Genomic DNA, 19062 nt, shown 5'->3' on the forward strand with positions numbered 1-19062 from the left:
GAAAAATGAAATTTAAATCAAATTTAGTTAATTAATAACATTTAATTAGTCTTATTAAATTAATTGATCCAATTAATTAAGTTTTCCCTAATGAGAGGAATTCAGTACTAAAGAATAAATTTTTTCAGATAGGGTTGATTGAGCTTTGGAGGTCCACAAACCACTGATTTTTTTTTTTTTTTGGTCCCCCAAGAACCAATTTCTACCGCCTTTGTGGTGAGGGGATACCCCCCATTGAGAATGCATGATCTAGAGTTAGTTTTTCTAGGAATAGGGCAACAGGTGTACTTTGTCTGCTGATGGATTTGAAAACTTAGTCTAAGACTGTAAATCGTCTGTACATTATGGGTTAAATAAGGCATTTGTGAACCTACTCAGGACCTTAACTGTAGTGTTGTTTCTATGGAAACTGTATTCTAGATCCAAAAAGCTTACTGAAATGAACTTTTGGAAAATACAACCTATATGTGAGATGGTGATTTGTACTGGTTTTAAATTTATATAAAGAGTGAGGCCTTTTTGCCAAAACTCAATATTGAGCTTAGTATTAAAGGAAGAGATGGCCATGGATCAGCAGAGAAGTAATATTTTAGGCAGGAAGAAGATTCTTCATCTCAGACTCAGCCTGTATACTCAATCTTAAAATATCACGAGATGCCTTTCAATTGTATTTGCCAATCATGAAAAAAATAGCTTTAAAATTTAATGTATATTTTTAAAAAACTAAAGGAAACTTTAACCATTATTTTCAACTTATTTAGATGAATCTTTACTTTTTTAGTGGTCTGGTAATCTCTAAAGATCTTTGCAAACACTAAAGTATTCAAGGTATATTTTTGTCTGGGACACCACTGGGGTAACTGAATGCTCCCCGTGCTAACATGCATTCACTGGGGCAAGTGCTTGACTTGCATTATCACATTTCTCCTCCCGACTCCATGAGCCGAGTACTGTTATCTCCGTTTTGGGGGTTGAGGGTTAACTCTCTCAAAATTTGTTAACAGACTGTCTCTTGTTTTTCTCCTGTTGTGCTGGTGCCTCTTTGGCCCGGGCCCTGGCACATGGCTTTGGCAGTTGCTTACTGCTCCCGACCTTTGTATCTCTTGCCACCATAAGCAGTTAGCTCCAGCAGCCCTCTTTTTTAAATTTATTTTTATTATTTATTTATTTATTTTTGGTCGCATTGGGTCTTCGTTGCTGCGCGTGGGCTTTCTCTAGTTGCGGTGAGTGGGGGCTACTCTTCGTTGCGATGCACGGGCTTCTTATTGCAGTGGCTTCTCTTGTTGCAGAGCACGGGCTCCAGGCGTGCGGGCTTCAGTAGTTGCGGCATGCAGGCTCAGTAGTTGTGGCTTGCGGGCTCTAGAGCGCAGGCTCAGTAGTTGTGGCACACGGGCTTAGTTGCTCCGCGGCATGTGGGATCTTCCCGGATCAGGGCTCGAACCTGTGTCCTCTGCACTGGCAGGCGGATTCTTAACCACTGCGCCACCAGGGAAATCCCAGCAGCCTTCTTAAGCCATACATTTACACTGATGTCATGTTAACCCTTCTCTCTTGTGACCTCGGTCATTGAGACAATTTCTAGGGGCTCTCTGTTTCGGGAAAAGATAGGCTGCTTGTCATATAGTAACAGAGATTCTGTTGTGTGGAAAAGAATTATAATTTACAGTTTCCACATGACTCTGAGAGCCAAAAGAACCTAATACTTAACTGTAATTTGAACAATTGGAGAGACTGTTTTATTCTCATTGCATATTTGCATATTTTGTTGAATATTTTCTTTTTTATTGCTTCTCACAAATAATCATACATGTATCATCTAAATCATTTAGTTTGTCTGCAGATATTCTGTTTTTGTTAGCTACTGCTTTCCCATGTATTGATTACTTACTTAAAAATTTTTGTTATATCTTTAAGAATTAACTTTTTTATTAAGCTATAATTTATGCACAGTGAAATTTACTTTTTTAGTACAAAGTTTCATGAGTTCTGATGAATACATACAGTCATGTAACCACAACCACAATGAAAAATAGAGAACTGTTCCAGCATCCTCCACCCCACATTCCTTGGTGCTTCTTTGCAGCCCTCCTCCTAGTCTCTATCACTTTTCTGCCCCTATTTGGGCTCAGTAGTTGTGGTTTGCGGGCTCTAGAGCGCAGGCTCAGTAGTTGTGGCGCACAGGCTTAGTTGCTCCGCGGCATGTGGGATCTTCCTGGACCAGGGATTGAACCCGTGCCCCCTGCATTGGCAGGCGGATTCTTAACTACTGCACCACCAGGGAAGCCCGGTAAGTGTGTTTTAACCTTATAAACTGCCAAACTGTTTCTCAAAATGTTTGTGCCAAAATTTGCATTCCCACTAACAATGGTTCTGCATCCTTGCCAGATAGTTTTTTTTTTAAGTCATTCTGATGGGTATGTAGTGATACCTTGTGTTTTAATTTACATTTGTCTAATGACTAATGATGTTGAGCCTCTTGTCATGTGCTTATTTGCCATCCCTATATCTTTGATGAAGCATCTGTTCCAATTTTTTCCTGTTTTTTTAAATTGAGTTATTGTCTTTTGAGTTGTACAAGTTTTTAAAAATAGATATTTCTGACATAAGTTCTTCATGAGATAAATGATTTACAAATCTTTTATCCAAGTATGTGTCTTGTTTTTTCATTCTCTTAACAGTGTGTTTTGAAGAGCAGAAGTTTTTTAGTTTATTAGGTTCAGTTTATCATTCTTCTCTTGTGGATCATGCTTTGGGTACTGTAGCTAGGAAATCTTTGCCTTCCTCAGACGGAAGCTCCTTGACTGGAGAGGAGGAGCCTCTGTGGGGGACGTAGGGAGGAGGGGACCGGCAGCGGGGGGCTGTGTGTGGAAGCTTCCTGTGGTTCACAGACACCTGGCAGCACAGAGCCCCGAGGGGAGGTGGTCGCCACTCCCCATTATTCGCTCTCATCCTGGAAAGTTCCGGGCTTTGACTCTTACGGGCCTGGCATACTGTATGCTCACCGCCTCTGTTCAGCCATCTCTGAAATGCCTCCTGCCGCAGGGCCTGATGGATCTCCAGCGAGTGACCTGTGTGATCGCAGCCCATTTCAGCCTCCCGCCTCCTCTCCTTCAGTGTCCTGCTCTCCACCCTACTTTAGCCTCGCCTTCTAGTGGGGAGCACCTTGACCTTGTCATCATCCATAAGGGCACCCCTGAGATCTCAGTCTGACCACACCTCCCCTCTTCCTGTTCACTCCACCAGCTGTTCCCGGTCCCACGGTTCTCTGATCCCGCCACCTTTCCCTTCCCCTCACATCCTCCATGCCCTCTTGTCCCTTCGTGGCACGTCTCAGCCGCCTCTCTCGCTTCATCGTTCTCCCCCGGCAAACCCACACCGCCTGCAGTCAAGCGGTGCCGGACTCTGCTCCTGCGTCCTCACAGCTGAATGCGATGGGGGAGCATCGTGCTGAGTTGTCTTCCTTCATGTCGTGACCACTCGGCTCAAGAGGCCTTGATGCTGCCGACAGACTGTACTGCATGTTCCTCATTCATTCACCGGCTCATCCTTCTAGGTCAAGGGTTGCCAAACATTTTCTTTAATGGGTCAAATAGTAAACATTTTTGGCTTTGCGAGCCATGTGGTCTCTGTGTACATTGTGTCCTGAAAGCAGCCGCACGCGGTCGGTCAAGGAGTGGGGGTGGTACTCGTTCTCTTCCAAAGCTTTCTTCCAGGACTCCATACTTGTCCGGATTTCTTTCACCCTCTTTGACTGTTCCTTCTCAGTCAGTTGGACTGATTACTCCCAGTGCCCCAAACTTGAAATGTCAGAGTCCCCCCAGGGCTCAGTTCTGGGAGCCCTCTCTTTTCTAAGCACCTTCACTCCCAGGGTGACTCACCTCGTCCCACAGCGCTGAGGACTTGCCGTGTATAGATGATGTCACAGTTGTTACCTGCAGTCCGGGTATCTCTGCTCTGTCCACTTGAGCATCCTGCTGCCTACTCAGGACCTTCACTTGAGCGTCCAGCAGGCATCTCCAGTTCAAGGAGAGCCGCCTTCCCTAACCCCTCCTTCTGCGGTCTTCCCAGTTCCAGGAAGGGAAGCTCCCTCCTCCCCGGTGTTCAAGCCCAGAACTTTGGAACCGTTCTCCACATCGCTCCACATTCTACACTGAGCCTTCAGCAAGTTCCGTTGGCTCTGCTGTCGAGGTGGATCCAGAATGTGCCCACATCTCACCTCTTCCACCGCTAAGAGACTGCCATGGGTTAACGCAGTAGCCGTGCACCTTGTCTCCTTGCTTCTGCCTTGCCATCCTTCAGTGTCCTCTCAACACAGTAGCTGTAATGAATCTTTTACTACAAAGATAACTCACGTCCCTTTATGCTAAAAGCCCTTCAAAGCCAAGTTCTTCAGTACGCCGTGGGAACCCTGTGAGGTCCGGCACCACTCTGCCTCTCTCTCCCTCTGCTGCTTCGCCTGCTTGCTGTTCCAGGAACCCAGGAGCGCACACAGCTGCCACATCTTTGCAGGGGTCCATTCCCTCTGCCAGGAATGCTCTTCCTCCAGGTGCCCCTTCACCGCTCTGCTCCCTGTGCTCCTTCCGGCCTTCGCTGAGCTGCTGTCTCCCCTGTAACCACCCTGCTCAGAGCGGTGCCCCTGAGCCATGCCTCCGCCTCATTTCCTACCCCCATCCCCCTCTGCTGCCTTATTGTTCTGTGCTGCACTTATTATTCTCTGTTATCACATCAGAGCATGTGTTTTACTTTGATTTTTCCCTTTCTTCCCCTAACTGGAATGGAAGCTCCATAATGACTTAATGTGTTTTCTTCTATTTTATTAAGTTATTCAGCCCCAGGGCCTCGGACAGTTCCTGGAATATAGGAGGCACTCAATTCATATCTGTTAAATAAATGCATTTTTATAGATATTTGAGGAAGACATATTCTTTTTTCTACATTAGTCGTTGTTAAATTCACATAAGTAATAATATATATATATTTTTTTGCGGTACGCGGGCCTCTCGCTGCTGTGGCTTCTCCCATTGCGGAGCACAGCCTCGGGACGCGCAGGCTCAGCGGCCATGGCTCACGGGCCCAGCTGCTCCGCGGCATGCGGGATCTTCCCGGACCAGGGCACGAACCCGTGTCCCCTGCATCGGCAGGCGGACTCTCAACCACTGCGCCACCAGGGAAGCCCAAATGATAATATTAATGGATATCAAGAAGAAAAGGAAATATTTATTCTCTTCCCTTTAGAATCAGACTCTATACATGCTTGCTCATATGTATAATTTTTACTTGTAACCATGGTGTCAACAAAATCTTATATTCTTTTCTTGCCAGTTAATATCACATATAATTTCTCTTAATTTTCATAATTTTCATAATTATTGCTTCTAATCTTTGTAAAAATATTCCCAGTAGCCAGTATTTCAGTATAGACTCAGTATATGCAACTTCATCCTTCCTTTTGAAGATTTATCTTTTTCTGACTTACAAAAATGGGATAATAACTTCTAAACTGTTACTAGTAATATAGTATTAACTAGTGTAGTATTAACTATGTTCTGTGTGAAAAGTAAACCTGACTGGCCTAGTGAGTTGGGCTGGATTTTTAGTGCTCTTATCTATGTGGAAGAGTACAAGTCTTATGGAATCAGGGGACACTTTAAGGCAAATGGGAACTACCACTGTATTTGTTTTTAATAACCCTGTAAAAATTACCCTAGATTTATTTTACACTTGACTAAAGATGCCGGTGATTAGGTGGAAGCTCCTTGAGGGATCCGGGGTCGTAGGAACCTTAAACTCAAATTTTCTTTCCTGCTAAGCACTGCGGCCTATCAGTTTACCTTTGTCTGAAAGGCATGGAGGTGCTCCTGGCCTCACTGGGAGGCTGAGGGAATGTCCCACCCTGCTGCCTTCTGCTGTCCTCCTCGCACTTAAACTGAAGCCGCCTTAGGTTACACTGCACTTACTGCAGCTTCCAGCCACGCCAGGGGTGCGCTCATGCTTTTGCACACATTGACTCCTTTACGTCCTTTTCTCCTTCGCTAGGAAAATTCCTATTTCTCCCTCAAGGCTCAGCTCAAGGCTTTTCTTGGCAGTGCCATCTCTAACAGTGCAGGCGTCATTTCACCACAAGCCACTCCTGTGCCCTGTCCATAGTTGTATGCATGTCTCCTACCTGTGCTGAAATTCAAACCGCAAAGATATGACTTATTCACCTTTGAGCCTCAATGCCTGGGGTCCTGAAAATGTAGGTCTTTTAGTAAATACTGTGTATATTTGTGGAATAAACGAAAAGCAATGTATATTGATAGATTTCTCACTTATTTCTGAGTATTCTTTTCTTCCCCAAATGTTCCTTGTCAATTTTAAGTCCTTTAAACGAGTTTTTCTGCCTTCCCCTGTCCTAAGTAATTGACTTCTCAACTTTCATTGGCTTGTCACCTAGCCTGCCTGGGACATACTACCTCTCCCTGGAATGCAAACCATCTACTTTTCATTTAAATAAGCCTTTCCGTATCAACTAGGTGTGGTTGTGTTCTGTCTTTCCTTAATCCACTTTGTCTGTACTTGCAGTTTCCCATGACTCATCCTTCATTCTCCATCACATCACATACTTTTCCTCATTGCTTGCTCACAGGTCATACATTCTGAGTTGAAAGCGAACTTAGAAGATCAGAGCAGGAACTGGCGCCACAGTTTGCCCGGGTCAGTAGCTGAATCCTTCCTGCGCAGCCCAGCCCATCTTGTTAGACACCTTTTTTTTAGAGACCTTCAGAAGTTTCCCTTTGTCGTGTCAGGTCAGCCTCTCTAGTTCATTCGTGGGTCCTGCTTTTTCCCTTGGGAGATTCATCTCCATGAGACAGACTATAGATGTTTGAATATGCTTTGCTGTCCCCTGATGCTGCAACAGGCCAACAACACTGGGGAAAAGTACCTCACACAGAACTAGAAAGTAATGTTTAGAAGGCTTAAAAGCTTCTGTATAAGACATGAAGCCATGAGAGAACTCGGAAAAAATTTAGATTCATGTTTTTAAAAAACTTGGAGTGTGGAAAGATTTTCTAAGCCTTACATTTAAGGAAGAACCCATAATAGAAAAGATTGCTCGATTGAGCTCTATGGAAACCAAGAAGATCAGTGACAAATCCAGAAAAGACATTTGTAATACACATGACAAGCATGGAGTTACATCCAACAGCTCTCATTAATAAGAAACAAAAAAGGAATACCCTAATAGGCAAATGGGAAAACGCGAACTGGTGATGAATGAAAATATACTATGTACTTTTTAGGCCAGTAACCTGAAAAAAAAATGTTCAGAATACCAGAAATCAAATTAAGATTTCAGTTTTTGCCTAACAGATTGACACTTAAAAAATTGTTAACACCTGTATTGATGACTATATAATGAAATGATACTTTATTTTTATACTGATTTTGGAAATGTAAGTTTGGCAATATGTTTATACCTCTGACCAGTAATTACAGTCTAGGGATTTCTTGTGAGAAAACTTATCAGATAGATGTACACAGTGATCGATGGTTATACAGGTGTGTGTGGGGTCCTCAAGGAAGAGCCAGGAGTGTTAGAGATTGACTGGGGAGCGGTGGAGGGGGGCATGGGACGGGGGAGGGTAACGCCCTAGAGGAGAAAGGGGAGGAAACAGAATCCACAGAGAGACCCTCAGAGGCCATGCGGATCCAGCAGAGTCTGGGCCAGCCCAGTGTCTGCCAGGGCAGCCTGCGTGGGGCAGAAGAGCCCAGGTCCTGACACCGCACTGCGCTCAGGCCTCGGCTAGGGCTGCCTGGGAAGGCGTGGTGTGGGTCCAGTCCTGCAGGCCCAGCTGCTGGAGGCCATCAGCTCATTGCATCCTGTGTAGCCAGAGGGCAGTTCTTGTTGGAGGGATATCTGTGGGGCACACCATTTGGCTGCCACAGAGGAGTGTTCATGGTAGTGTTATTAAAGTGACACAATTAGAAAGGGTGTTTTTTTTCCTGTAATAAACATAAAATACTCCTTTTCTAATTAAGTGGGGGAAAGTAATTTCAAAATAAGATTGCATTTGTATCTAAAGCAGCTACATACACATTACTGTAAGGGTTTCTTCTGAGCTTAAAATCCCTAACTCTTTTTCATATGAATTACTCTCAAGAATTTTCCCATCTTGATGATCTTTTGAGGCTGCATATGAGACTCTGTAGTTACCCTTTAACTTTTATGTTTATTGGAGATGGTGGTAAAATTGAAGTGATATTTTGATGGAACTTGGCCTACCCTAAGCTGCCCTCGACCAAGACTGTCTTGGAGGGACAGGAGGCCAGCATGTTGCTTCTCGTGACAGTGCCCAGTCTTATTGATTCAGTTGGATTGTTTCTTTTTTTCCCTGGTTGTAATTAGTATCCACTTCCAAAATCAACTTCTGTATAATTTGAATAAGGTAATTTTACTACTTGTTTTTAGGAAAATTTTAGATGAGTATATTAACTTTACTTTTAAAGTTTACTTAAGCTGAAGATTTAATAAAATGATTTTAAATAATGCATCTGTGGAATCTTTCAAAGTATTGTTTTAAGCCAAAGAACGCGGATCTCTTGAAACCCATAAAATAGGCCCAGATAACTATTTTGACCTCTCTGCTCTTCATTCTGTCTTATTTTTTTATTTTTATTTTTTGGCCTAAAGAACTCCAAGCAGTACCAGAGGATAATTTGAAAACTGTGGTTCTATTTCTTGGATTAGCTTTACAAAGATAAAAACTGTGGGAAAGTGAAGTTAAAATGAAGCTATTGTAACCCAAGTCATAATTCTGTTCCTCCAAAGCTCATTGTTGTACCTAGAGAAGTGATGAGGCATTACAGGACTGTTTCCAGGAGAGTCAGAAGAGTCGTCAGGAAATCTAGGGTCCTGTTGTGAAAGAATCACCGAATTTTCCCCATAACTGACCGGCAGGAAAAAGGTCACCTACCACCTGTCTCCAAGGGACCCCAGGACAGATTGTGTGCAGCCTCTGTTGCATTGCCTCAAACTGATATTTTGAAGAAGGTGGAGAACCTGATCTTCCCCAAAATGTTCTGCCATTTTTTCTGTGATTCGTTATATACTACAACTTTAAAAAAATTTGTTAGACTTTGCCAGGAGTTAAAAGTACTGTATAAAGTTTTTCTTTCTGGGATGTAGGTGTAGAGATTTAAATACATGTGTGTTTGTGTATGTATGACGTATGCTTATATTTAAAATAAAAGCTACTGACTCTCATCAAAAATGTAGATGGTGATTTTGTTAGTTTCCCTGGTGCCTTGGAATGAGATTTGATTGCCTATTATGAGCTTGTGTTTTCTCTGAGATAAGTTCTTAAGATCAAGGGCCGTGTCTTTTCCTCCTGAGACCCAGTTCCCAGCATAGGATTTACTAAGAAGCTAGTCAGTAGTGGAGCAGACTGGAATTCCACTTCCAGATTTTTTTTTAATTTAGTGTTTGCCACTAGAGGGACTGGATCAACTCTTGTCCCTTTGTTATTTTACCTTCAATAATGTCTTGTTAATTTATTAAAAACTGTTTTCATTCTAAAATGTGTTTTGGAAATTTGACTAGTCAGGTAGTACCAGTGGAAAATACTAAAAATAACTATTTATAATACTTTTATGTGACTCATTTTTACTTCCCGATCAAAATATTTATCCACAGAGATTTTAAGTAAGCTTTTTGGCTGGTGTTCAGAAACATAGGAAATGAATAAACAAAAGTGGATATTTGATATGAACTTACATAAATGACAGAAATGTAACCTTGGTTTTATTAGTCAAAGTTTAAAGTTTAATCATAAAGGAGTACAAACCCTATCTCATTTTTTCTAAGCAAATTTTACACATCAATGAAACTGCTTCCTAAGCAGCATTTCACAAAAATTTCGATATGCTCTCCATTATGTTAAAACCCCAAAACTACTTTCTTAGTATAGTTTTATAAAGATTAATTTTCATTAGAGTTCTGTAGTTGATGAAGTTCAGTTAGACGTGGCGGCACCCGCTCCCATCCCAACGGCAGCGCATGGCCGCGTGAAGGCTCTGTTCGCTTTCCCTCTGGGCCTGCGCGGGGCCCTGAGCCGGAGCTTCGGGGGCGCCTGGGTCCCGACAGCAGGTCCCAGCCCAGGCGGACACTCCAGGCCTCAGCCCACAACTCGTCTGCCCCTGCTCGGCTTCTCGCCTCTTCGTAACTTCGCCAGAGATGATGAGCGTTGTGTTTCCAGCAAACTTTCCCTCACGGTTCACTTTATCCAGATAAGAAATCCGGCCTCCCTTCCGGGGCTCAGGGGTCTTCCCACCTTATGCCGCCTTGCCTGATGCTTGGCCGTCTCTTGGCCCAGCGCAGTGTCACTGTCTTTCTTCTTTTTGTGCGTAGCCGTGACCACTGCTCTCTTTTCCCTCTGCTCTCACTCTTCTGTGCTGGCTCAGAGTGGGGTTGTGCTCTCTGGCTCGTGTGACACACTGTGACGGGCTGGGGGGAGTCAGGGAGCTGTGTGTACAGTTAAAACCACACTAGGCCAGTTCTGGTGGGCTTCGTATCATTACGTGCTTTTCACTTTTTAAATGGTAAAAACACAGCCAGTGCTTGTGTGTTCATCCCGAGCCTTGGCTGTGCTCTTATACGGGGCCTCTTCCCACTGGCCAGAGCCACCTGTCACCACAGTGCGCTCAGTTAGTTGGCTGCTCAGAGTTTGGACTTGCTACGTGTCCTGTTAAGTCCCAGGGTCAGTCTTCAAAAGCTTACATTACCCAGAAAGTACCAGAGGAAGGGGGTCGTTAACGTTGTGTAGAACGCAGTCCTGACGTGCCCCGTGTGTCTGTTGGTGTTACCTTCACAGCCCAGGGTGGGGGGGAGGGGCGGTTCGAGGCGCCAGACACGCCCCTCCCTTGCTACAGGGTCCAGTCCCCCGTCCCACGTGTGGGCAAAGCTGTTCACTGCAGTGTAGTTCACTGTATTTAAAGACAGTGCATCTGCATGTTGTGTAGTTTACAGAACAGAGCGCTGTCCTGTAGATGGAGTGAGGCAGCTCACATTCTGCGGAAACAGTCTGCACCAGAGAGGTTTTTTTTTTTAAGAGGGAGTGTTCATTATTTATTTATTTATTTATTAAACAGAGTCACAGATTTATTTATTTTTGGCTGCATTGGGTCTTCATTGCTGTGCGCAGGCTTTCTCTAGTTGTGGGACGCAGGCTTCTCTTTGTGGTGGCTTCTCTTGTTGCGGAGCACGAGCTCTAGGCCCGTGGGCTCAGTAGTTGTGGCTCGCAGGCTATAGAGCGCAGGCTCAGTAGTTGTGGTGCACGGGCTTCTCATCGCAGTGGCTTTTCTTGTTGCGGAGCACGGGCTCTAGGCGCGCGGGCTTCAGTAGTTGTGGCTCGTGGGCTTAGCTGCTCTGCGACATGTGGGATCTTCCTGGACCAGGGCTTGAACCCGTGTCCCCTGCATTGGCTGGCTGGATTCTTAACCACTGCGCCACCAGGGAAGTCCCCCCACCATAGATTAAGTGGAAAGGAAACACCCGCTGCAGAGCATGGGTTATGTGCCATGTCTGTGAGCCAAAGAGACTGCACGTTCCCACCACACGCATCCTCTACCCCCAGGAGGTGGCCTCTGGGGAGAGCACTGCTGAGGTTGCAGGGAATCAGGGGAGGAAGGGAACGTACTTATTCTGCTCTGTGTTCTCATTGGCACCGTTTGCGTTTTTTCTTACTACATCCATGTTCCTGTTACTTTTTAAAAAGGCCACGTTTCCTCCTTGCCTCGCACTGCCCTCCAGAGTAGGGCGGCAGTGCCCTTGAGGCGGTTGCTTGGAAATTAAATTCCCACAGCTTCTCTGGTACTGTCTTCCCCACTCCCTGCATACAGGTGACTGAGTACTTGGTCTACACTTGGTACAGTAGAACAAACACCAGCTTTGCAGTCAGAGTAGACCTGTGCCTACAGCTTACTGGCTTGTACGGTTTAGGGTGAGTTACTTAACCTTTCAGAATCCTAATTTTCTTGTGCAGGCTGTGGAGTGGTAATGTGTGTAGCTCAGATCTGTCCTGAGGATCAAATAAGAGCACATACTCCGGGCTTCCCTGGTGGCACAGTGGTTGAGAGTCTGCCTGCCAATGCGGGGGACACGGGTTCGTGCCCCGGTCCGGGAAGATCCCACATGCCGCGGAGCGGCTGGGCCCGTGAGCCATGGCCGCTGGGCCTACGCGTCCGGAGCCTGTGCTCTGCAACGGGAGAGGCCACAACAGTGAGACGCCCGCGTAACGCAAAAAAAAAAAAAAAAAGAGCACGTACTCCGTGAGCTGGCATGGTGATGGGCATGTGGTAGGGGTTCTATACATGATAATTTTTACATTTTTGTGTGTGTGGGTGTAAGTGCAATAATGTGTATCATGTGTTGACTATCACATATTACTTACCTGTGCAGATATCCTTCCAGCAAGAAAACCACAGTTTTAAACATGAGTCACTTGTGTAGATTACAAGTCAAAGCTTGGTGATAATGACAATATTGGAATTCCTTTTTAATGTAAGTACATTACTTAGATATAGGGTTTTTTGGAGTAATATCTGTGTTTTCTTTTTCAGCTCTTTCAGTCTCACATGGCAACAAAAACAGCGCATATGTCCACACAAGTATTTGACAATGAAGAGAAAGTGAGTATATCTTTTAAGTAGACCCACCTTGTACTCTGGATGCCTCTGTGGTTTCAGAATAACTACTGAGAGACCTGAAAGACTTTTGTTCTACTTACCTTGAATATGAATTAACTGTTATGTTGATCCAAGTTAAAAATCAGTGACGAACTGCATCACTGTCGACTGTCCACAGCGTCTCTACCCTGCCTGACGTTAAGCAGATGCAGGTTCCAGCTCTGCCACGGCAGGCAGGGGGAGCCTGACACTGCTGTAGCTGGCGTCCTCACAGACCTTGATGATGACAGGGTGGGACGCCACGGGACGGCCCTGTCAGAGCCTTCCTGAGTGCGAGGTCAGACCTTAGTGCTTCTGAGGGCTTTCTGAGTGCCTGCACAGGAGGGATGTGTTTGGGTAATTTGTATTAAAAGTTATATTTAGAAAGAGGGAGTAAATTTAATTTGGTGAACGAGGTGAGTTGTCAGTGTTTTAAAAGAGAAAACAGTAACTGTGAGCACGGGTCACGAGGTCCCTTTCCTTTAGCTCCATGCTCCAGCAGCCTCTGCCTCCCCACACGTGCTGAGGTCCCCCCAGTTCTGACACTTGGTCATCTGGCCACCGAGCTGCCATCATTTTATCTCTGTTCTCTCATTGGTAGTTGTAGTCTGTTCCATCTTTATTTTAGCACCTCGCAGACTTTGAATTACTCTTAATCTGTCTTCTAGCACGTCGCTTTGCTGAAACTACTGCAATTGTTTAGTGACTGATGCACTGAGTGCTCACTGCTCAGTCCTCATTCTCTCCAGCCCCTCTTCTTCATTAAATGATGCTGACCACTCCCACATTTTTGAAAAGATTCTTTTATTTCCATGACATTAAAATCACATGCTTTAGAACCAGGAGGGATTCTATAGGCCATTTAGTTCAACTTTTGTGCTTCCAATAGAAACTCTAACAAATACTGTTCTAATCCTCTTGAACGCTCTCACGGCCAGCTGGGAAGCATAGTGTGTTTCTTCAGTCTCTCTTCTTTTTAAATCACAGAGATAACAGGCTTACCTGGTAAAAGGGACTCGAAGGGCACAACTCGTTTGTGGACTAGTTTTCTGTTGCTCCGTAACAAATGGCACGGACTGAGCTGCTTAAAACAGCAGCTGTTGATTAGCGCCCAGCCTGCGGGTCGGGAGCGCCAGGCTGGCTCCCCTGGCTTCTCCACCCAGGCCTCACGTGCAGGAGGTCGGCTGCTGGTTCCCAGCTGGGACCGCACCCCACCCCACCCCCGACCCTTCCAGGTTGTCGGCAGAGTTCCGTTCTTTGCTGGTCGGTTGCTGCCAGCTTCTGGAGATCATTCTTAGGTCCTTGCGACCCATACAGCAAGGGGAACTGGAAAGGCAAGGCCCCTTCATGCTTCAAATCCCTTCCACTCGGAAGTCCTCTGTCCCTTTTAAGGGTCCACCCTGGATAATCTCCCTTTCTAAGGTTAACTGATTTGGGACCGTAATGACATCTGTCAAACCCCTTCACCGCAGCACCTAGATTAGCGTTTGAATAACCAGAAGGTGTGGGTACACCGGTGCCAGCAGTCTTGGGGTCCTCGTGGGAACTCTCTCACCATATACAGTGACAAGCTCGTCTTTCTCACCTACACCTCCAGGTCCACTCCCAACAGTCTGTCACTACCCTTTGAGACATCTTCATCCATGTTCATATATATATGAGAATATATGAAAAGATTTTTTCTTTCTGAAACTGAAATCACAGTGAATAAATCACTGTTTAGATACCTAGCATTCGAGATTTCTCCACGTGTGGAATGTGTCAGTCGTTCAGGATTGCATCGTGTGGATTCACTACAACTTGTTTATCCATTTGCCAGTTGTTGGGCCTTTGCTTGTTTCTTGCCACCTCTGACTGTTTGGAGGAAAGCTGCTACGACCATCTGTGCGTCAGTCCTTGTGTGGATGGGTGCTCTATCTTGGGTGCTGGCAAGCGGGGTCTTTTGGCTGTGTGGTTATGTGTACTTAACTTTATAAGAAACCAATGCCCGCCTTCCAGAGCGGCTGTGCCATTTTGCATGTGCAGCAGCGAACTTATCAGAGTTCCCATCTTTGTTCATCATCTCCAACGCTTGATGTTATCAGCCTTTTAAATTTTTGCCATTTTAGTGGCTGTTCAGGGGTATCTTATTGTAGTTGTGCTTCACATTTTCCTGATACCTGTTAATAATGTTGCGCACTCTTTCATGTGCTCATTGGCTGTTTTGTTATCTTTTTTGTGAAGTGTCTGTTCAAGTGTTTTACCCATTTTTTTTTAAGTGGGTTGTCTTGTTATTGAATCTTACAAAATTCTTTATGTATTCTGAATACAAGTGCTTTGTCATATATATACTATTTTCTCCCAGTCTGTGACTTGCATATTCCTTGATAACTCTAAGTTTTTAATTTTGATTAAGTAGACAAATAGATAAATAATAGATTGTCACAATACCACACTCCTTGGTGATTGTAGCCTCAGATTAGGTACTGTAAGTCCTTCAGCTTGTTCTTTTGTACAGTCATTCTAGCTGTTCTAAGTCTTATGCCTTCCCATATGAATTTTACCATCAGCAGTTGGTTACTGTATCGACAGCGTATATTTGGGTCTTGCTCTTTTATCCAGTCTGACAATTTCCTTTTAATTGAAAAGTTTAGACCTACACTGTCTAGTATGGTGGCCACTAGCCACACGTGGCTATTTAAATTTAAATTAGTTAAAATGAAATAAAATTAGAAAGTTCCTTCCTCGGTTGCATGCGTCACGTGCAGGTGCTCAGTGACGGCACGTGGCTGGTGGCTCCAGTTGGCAGCTCAGCCTTGTCATGGAAGGTCCTGTTGGACAGCTGGCTTAGACCACTTCTGCTTAATTATAGACGCAGCTGGTTTAAGTCTACCAACTGGCCATGTGTGTTCTTTTTTTTTACGTTTTTTTTTTGAATTTTATTTTATTTTTTTATACAGCAGGTTCTTATTAGTTTCCATTTAATACATACTAGTGTATACATGTCAATCCCAACCTCCCAGTTCATCCCACCACCACATCCCCCCTTGGTGTCCATACATTTGTGGCCATGTGTTTTCCATTTGTCCCATTTGTTCTTTCATTTTTTTTTCTTTTCCTGCCTCCTTCTGGATTAATGGAGTATTTTTATGATTGCTTACTAGCTAACCCTCTTTGGTCTTTTATTTTTTTAAACAGTAATTGACGTGGGCTTTAACTTATCACTCACTGCCTTCAGTGTTGCAGCACTTCCTGTATAGTGTAGAAACCTTACGACAGTGTAACTCCATTCCCCTTCCCATCTTTTGTGCTGTCACAGTCATGCATCCTGCTTCTCCAAGTATCATAAATCCTGTAAAACACTGTTGTTATTGCTTTAAGCAGTCAATCTATATTTTCAAGAAATTAAAACAAGCAAAAAATTCTCTTACGTTTACCCATATTTTTACCTTTCTGACAGTCTTCATCCTTTTTGTAGATCTGAGTTTCTGTCTGTTGTCATTTTCCTTTCTCTTGGAGAACTTTTAGCATTTCTTGTCGTGTAGCATTTCTGGCCGTGCCATTTCGTAAATGTCATTTGTACATTTAGCAAATGTAGCTGTCTTCATTTGCCTTCACCTGTGAGGGGTGTTTGCATTGGATACAGAACTCCGGGCTGTCACTTCTTCTTTGGCGCTTTACTGGTGCTGTTCTGTCGTCTTTTGGTGCGCGTCTTACGTTTTACTTGTCTGTAATACGCCTTCCCACCCCTGGTTGCTTGTAAAGCTTTCTTCATCCAACAGTATTTTCCTGTTTTGGAAAATCAAATATTTTTATGTCATAAGTAGTGCTGGACTCTCATCATAGGAAGATAATAAGAAATATGTGTTTTGAGGGTCTGGACACAGGTTTCTCACAAACTTAACCAGTTGTATCTTGGGGGAGGTATAATGATCAAAAAGTCTTTAATTTTTTTCTGATAAATTATGTTTATCTCTAATGTGCCTATATCCTGTTTTAGTAAGACTTTAAAAAACTGTTGCCGTTGTTTTTGTTTCCTTTCAGCAAAAAAAAGAAAATCCTCGTTCTTTAGCCATGTCTGGCCATGTTGGTTTTGAGAGTCTGCCTGATCAGCTGGTCAACAGATCAATTCAGCAAGGCTTCTGCTTTAATATTCTCTGCGTGGGTAAGTGCCAAGCCCCCCTAGATTCCTCCTTCCTGTTCCTGTGCTCACTTCCTTCTTGTCATGAGCAGCATGGTGCCCACATTAGCAACTTAAGATCATGATTACAGATTTTTTTCCAGTTATTTAAATTCTATCAGTTTTGGTTTTCTTAGCTCTACTGCTTTAAACTTTTTGTTTGTTCTTTAAACATTTCAGTGCTTTCTTCAGAGTTCTGAGTAACTTAGCACATGTGATTCATTTTTATGCTCTGCTGGTGACTCAGTGGACCAGCCTTAGCATGTATTTATTTCAGGGACAATCCAGCCTTTGAAGTATCTGAAATATTTGGGATCCGTGAAACCACTGTAAGAGTTTACTGTTCTGTTTTTCTTCATCCATCCTGTGCACCTGTGAAGATGTACCTGCATTTCTTTCAGGGGAGACTGGAATTGGAAAATCAACGCTGATTGACACACTATTTAATACGAATTTTGAAGACCATGAATCCTCACATTTTTACCCACATGTTAGACTTAAAGCACAGACATATGAACTCCAGGAAAGTAACGTTCGATTGAAATTGACCATCGTGAATACAGTGGGATTTGGTGACCAAATAAACAAAGAAGAGAGGTACACGCTTTCCTCTTGTAATAAATAGGTTTTTCTTATTTCAGGATATCTGCCTTCTTGCCCTATGTGCTGTGATTTGATTTTCAACTGTGGAAACCCATGCCTTTCCTCCCAGACTTAAATTTTTTAAATAATTAAGCAATATTTTATTATTGTTAACAAATTGACATTTTTCTATCCAGTTGTCTAATTTCTTTAGAGTAATTTGAATCACATTTTTTAAGTGTGTGTTTCAGCAAAAATAGTTTTAGTTATTTCCTGATATGACAATTTGGTGTATATTAAGTGATTTTAACTAATTTTCAGGCAAGACTTGTCTTGTTGAGAAAAAAAAACAACAACAAGGCATATATGGCAAATATATAATCACCAAATCCATGGTGCATGAATTGTTTTGTGAAATTCTAACTAAATTAGCCAGGTACATTATTAAGCATCGCAGGAAAGGTTTGATAATGAAATTTTTATTTGTATTTTATATTAGGTCACTATTTTTGTCATTATTTCTACGGTATTATAATTATTCTTTTTCTTTAAATTTATTTATTTATGTATTTATTTTTATTATTTTGGGGTGGGGGTGCTGTGATGGGTCTTAGTTGAGGTACGCAGGCTCTTCGTTGTGGCGTGCGAGGTTTCTCTCTCTAGTTGTGGTGCGTGGGCTCCAGAGCACGTGAGCTCTGTAGTTTGCAGCACGTGGGTTCTCTCGTTGAGGTGCACGGGCTCAGTAGTTGTGGAGCACGGGCTCAGTAGTGTGGTGCGCAGGCTTAGTTGCTCTGCGGCCTGTGGGATCTTAGTTCCCAACCAGGGATCGAACCCACCTCCCCTGCATTGGCAGGCGGACTTTACCATTGGACCAGCAGGGAAGCCCCTCCTATGGTATTATAAAGATTGATTATAGATTCTATATGAAATTTAAACTATAAAAGGAGGAAATAGACTGGGGCAAAGCAATGACTTTTTGTTCTTTCTCCTTTTTGAAAGTTATATATTTTCATTATTAGAAGTAGTTTCCTAGGTCCTAAAAGTTTGCTTTAGAGGGAAAATATGTTGCATCATTGACTGTCTTTATGTGTTAGCCTGTTCAGAACACTTGTGTGTTCTGCTTTAGATTTCAGGAAACAGTTTTGTGGGCTTTCTGGAGGAAGCAGGTCGGTGGAGGAGGCAAAGGCCTTTTCTGTGTAGAAATCACTTACATTTATTCTTAGATATTTGGTAGTTTTGATGATCTTGTAAATGGCATCTCTTACAAATATTTCATTTTCTATTTGGTGTATAGAAATATAATTGATCTTGCATATAGCCACTTCTGTGAATTCTCTGATTAATTCCAATAACTCGTCTCTAAATTTGTTTAGGTTTTCTATGTATGTAATAGTATAATCTGCAAATAATGGCATATTCCTCCTTTCTAATTCTTTTGTTTCTTCTTTTTAAATAAGTTTTATTGCTGTATAATTTTTTTTAAATTTATTTGTTTTTTATTTTTGGCTGCATTGGGTCTTCATTGCTGCGCATGGGCTTTCTCTAGTTGCAGCGAGCGCGGGCCACTCTTCGTTGCGGTGCGCGGGCTTCTCATTGCAGTAGCTTCTCTTGCTGCG

General features: G+C 43.4%; 1 protein-coding gene and 1 long non-coding RNA gene across 3 annotated transcripts in view; one reads left to right on the top strand and one right to left on the bottom strand.

Moving 5' to 3' along the window:
- SEPTIN10 (septin 10) overlaps nt 1-19062 on the top strand; it is a 53333-nt gene that overhangs the window by 7951 nt on the left and 26320 nt on the right. For both annotated transcript variants that reach the window (XM_012535946.3, XM_049695727.1), the window contains exons 2-4: nt 12601-12669; nt 16729-16849; nt 17266-17461. In XM_012535946.3, coding sequence (XP_012391400.2) covers nt 12601-12669; nt 16729-16849; nt 17266-17461 — 386 coding nt within the window. The remainder of the gene's footprint in view (nt 1-12600; nt 12670-16728; nt 16850-17265; nt 17462-19062) is intronic.
- Nucleotides 13493-19062, bottom strand: part of LOC117195798 (uncharacterized) — a 44529-nt gene continuing 38959 nt past the window's right edge. The window contains exon 5 of the long non-coding RNA XR_007470754.1: nt 13493-16473. This is a non-coding gene — a long non-coding RNA (uncharacterized LOC117195798). The remainder of the gene's footprint in view (nt 16474-19062) is intronic.

The sequence above is a fragment of the Orcinus orca genome, chromosome 13, assembly GCF_937001465.1.
Source record: "Orcinus orca chromosome 13, mOrcOrc1.1, whole genome shotgun sequence".
Classification (NCBI taxonomy): Eukaryota; Metazoa; Chordata; class Mammalia; order Artiodactyla; family Delphinidae; genus Orcinus; species Orcinus orca.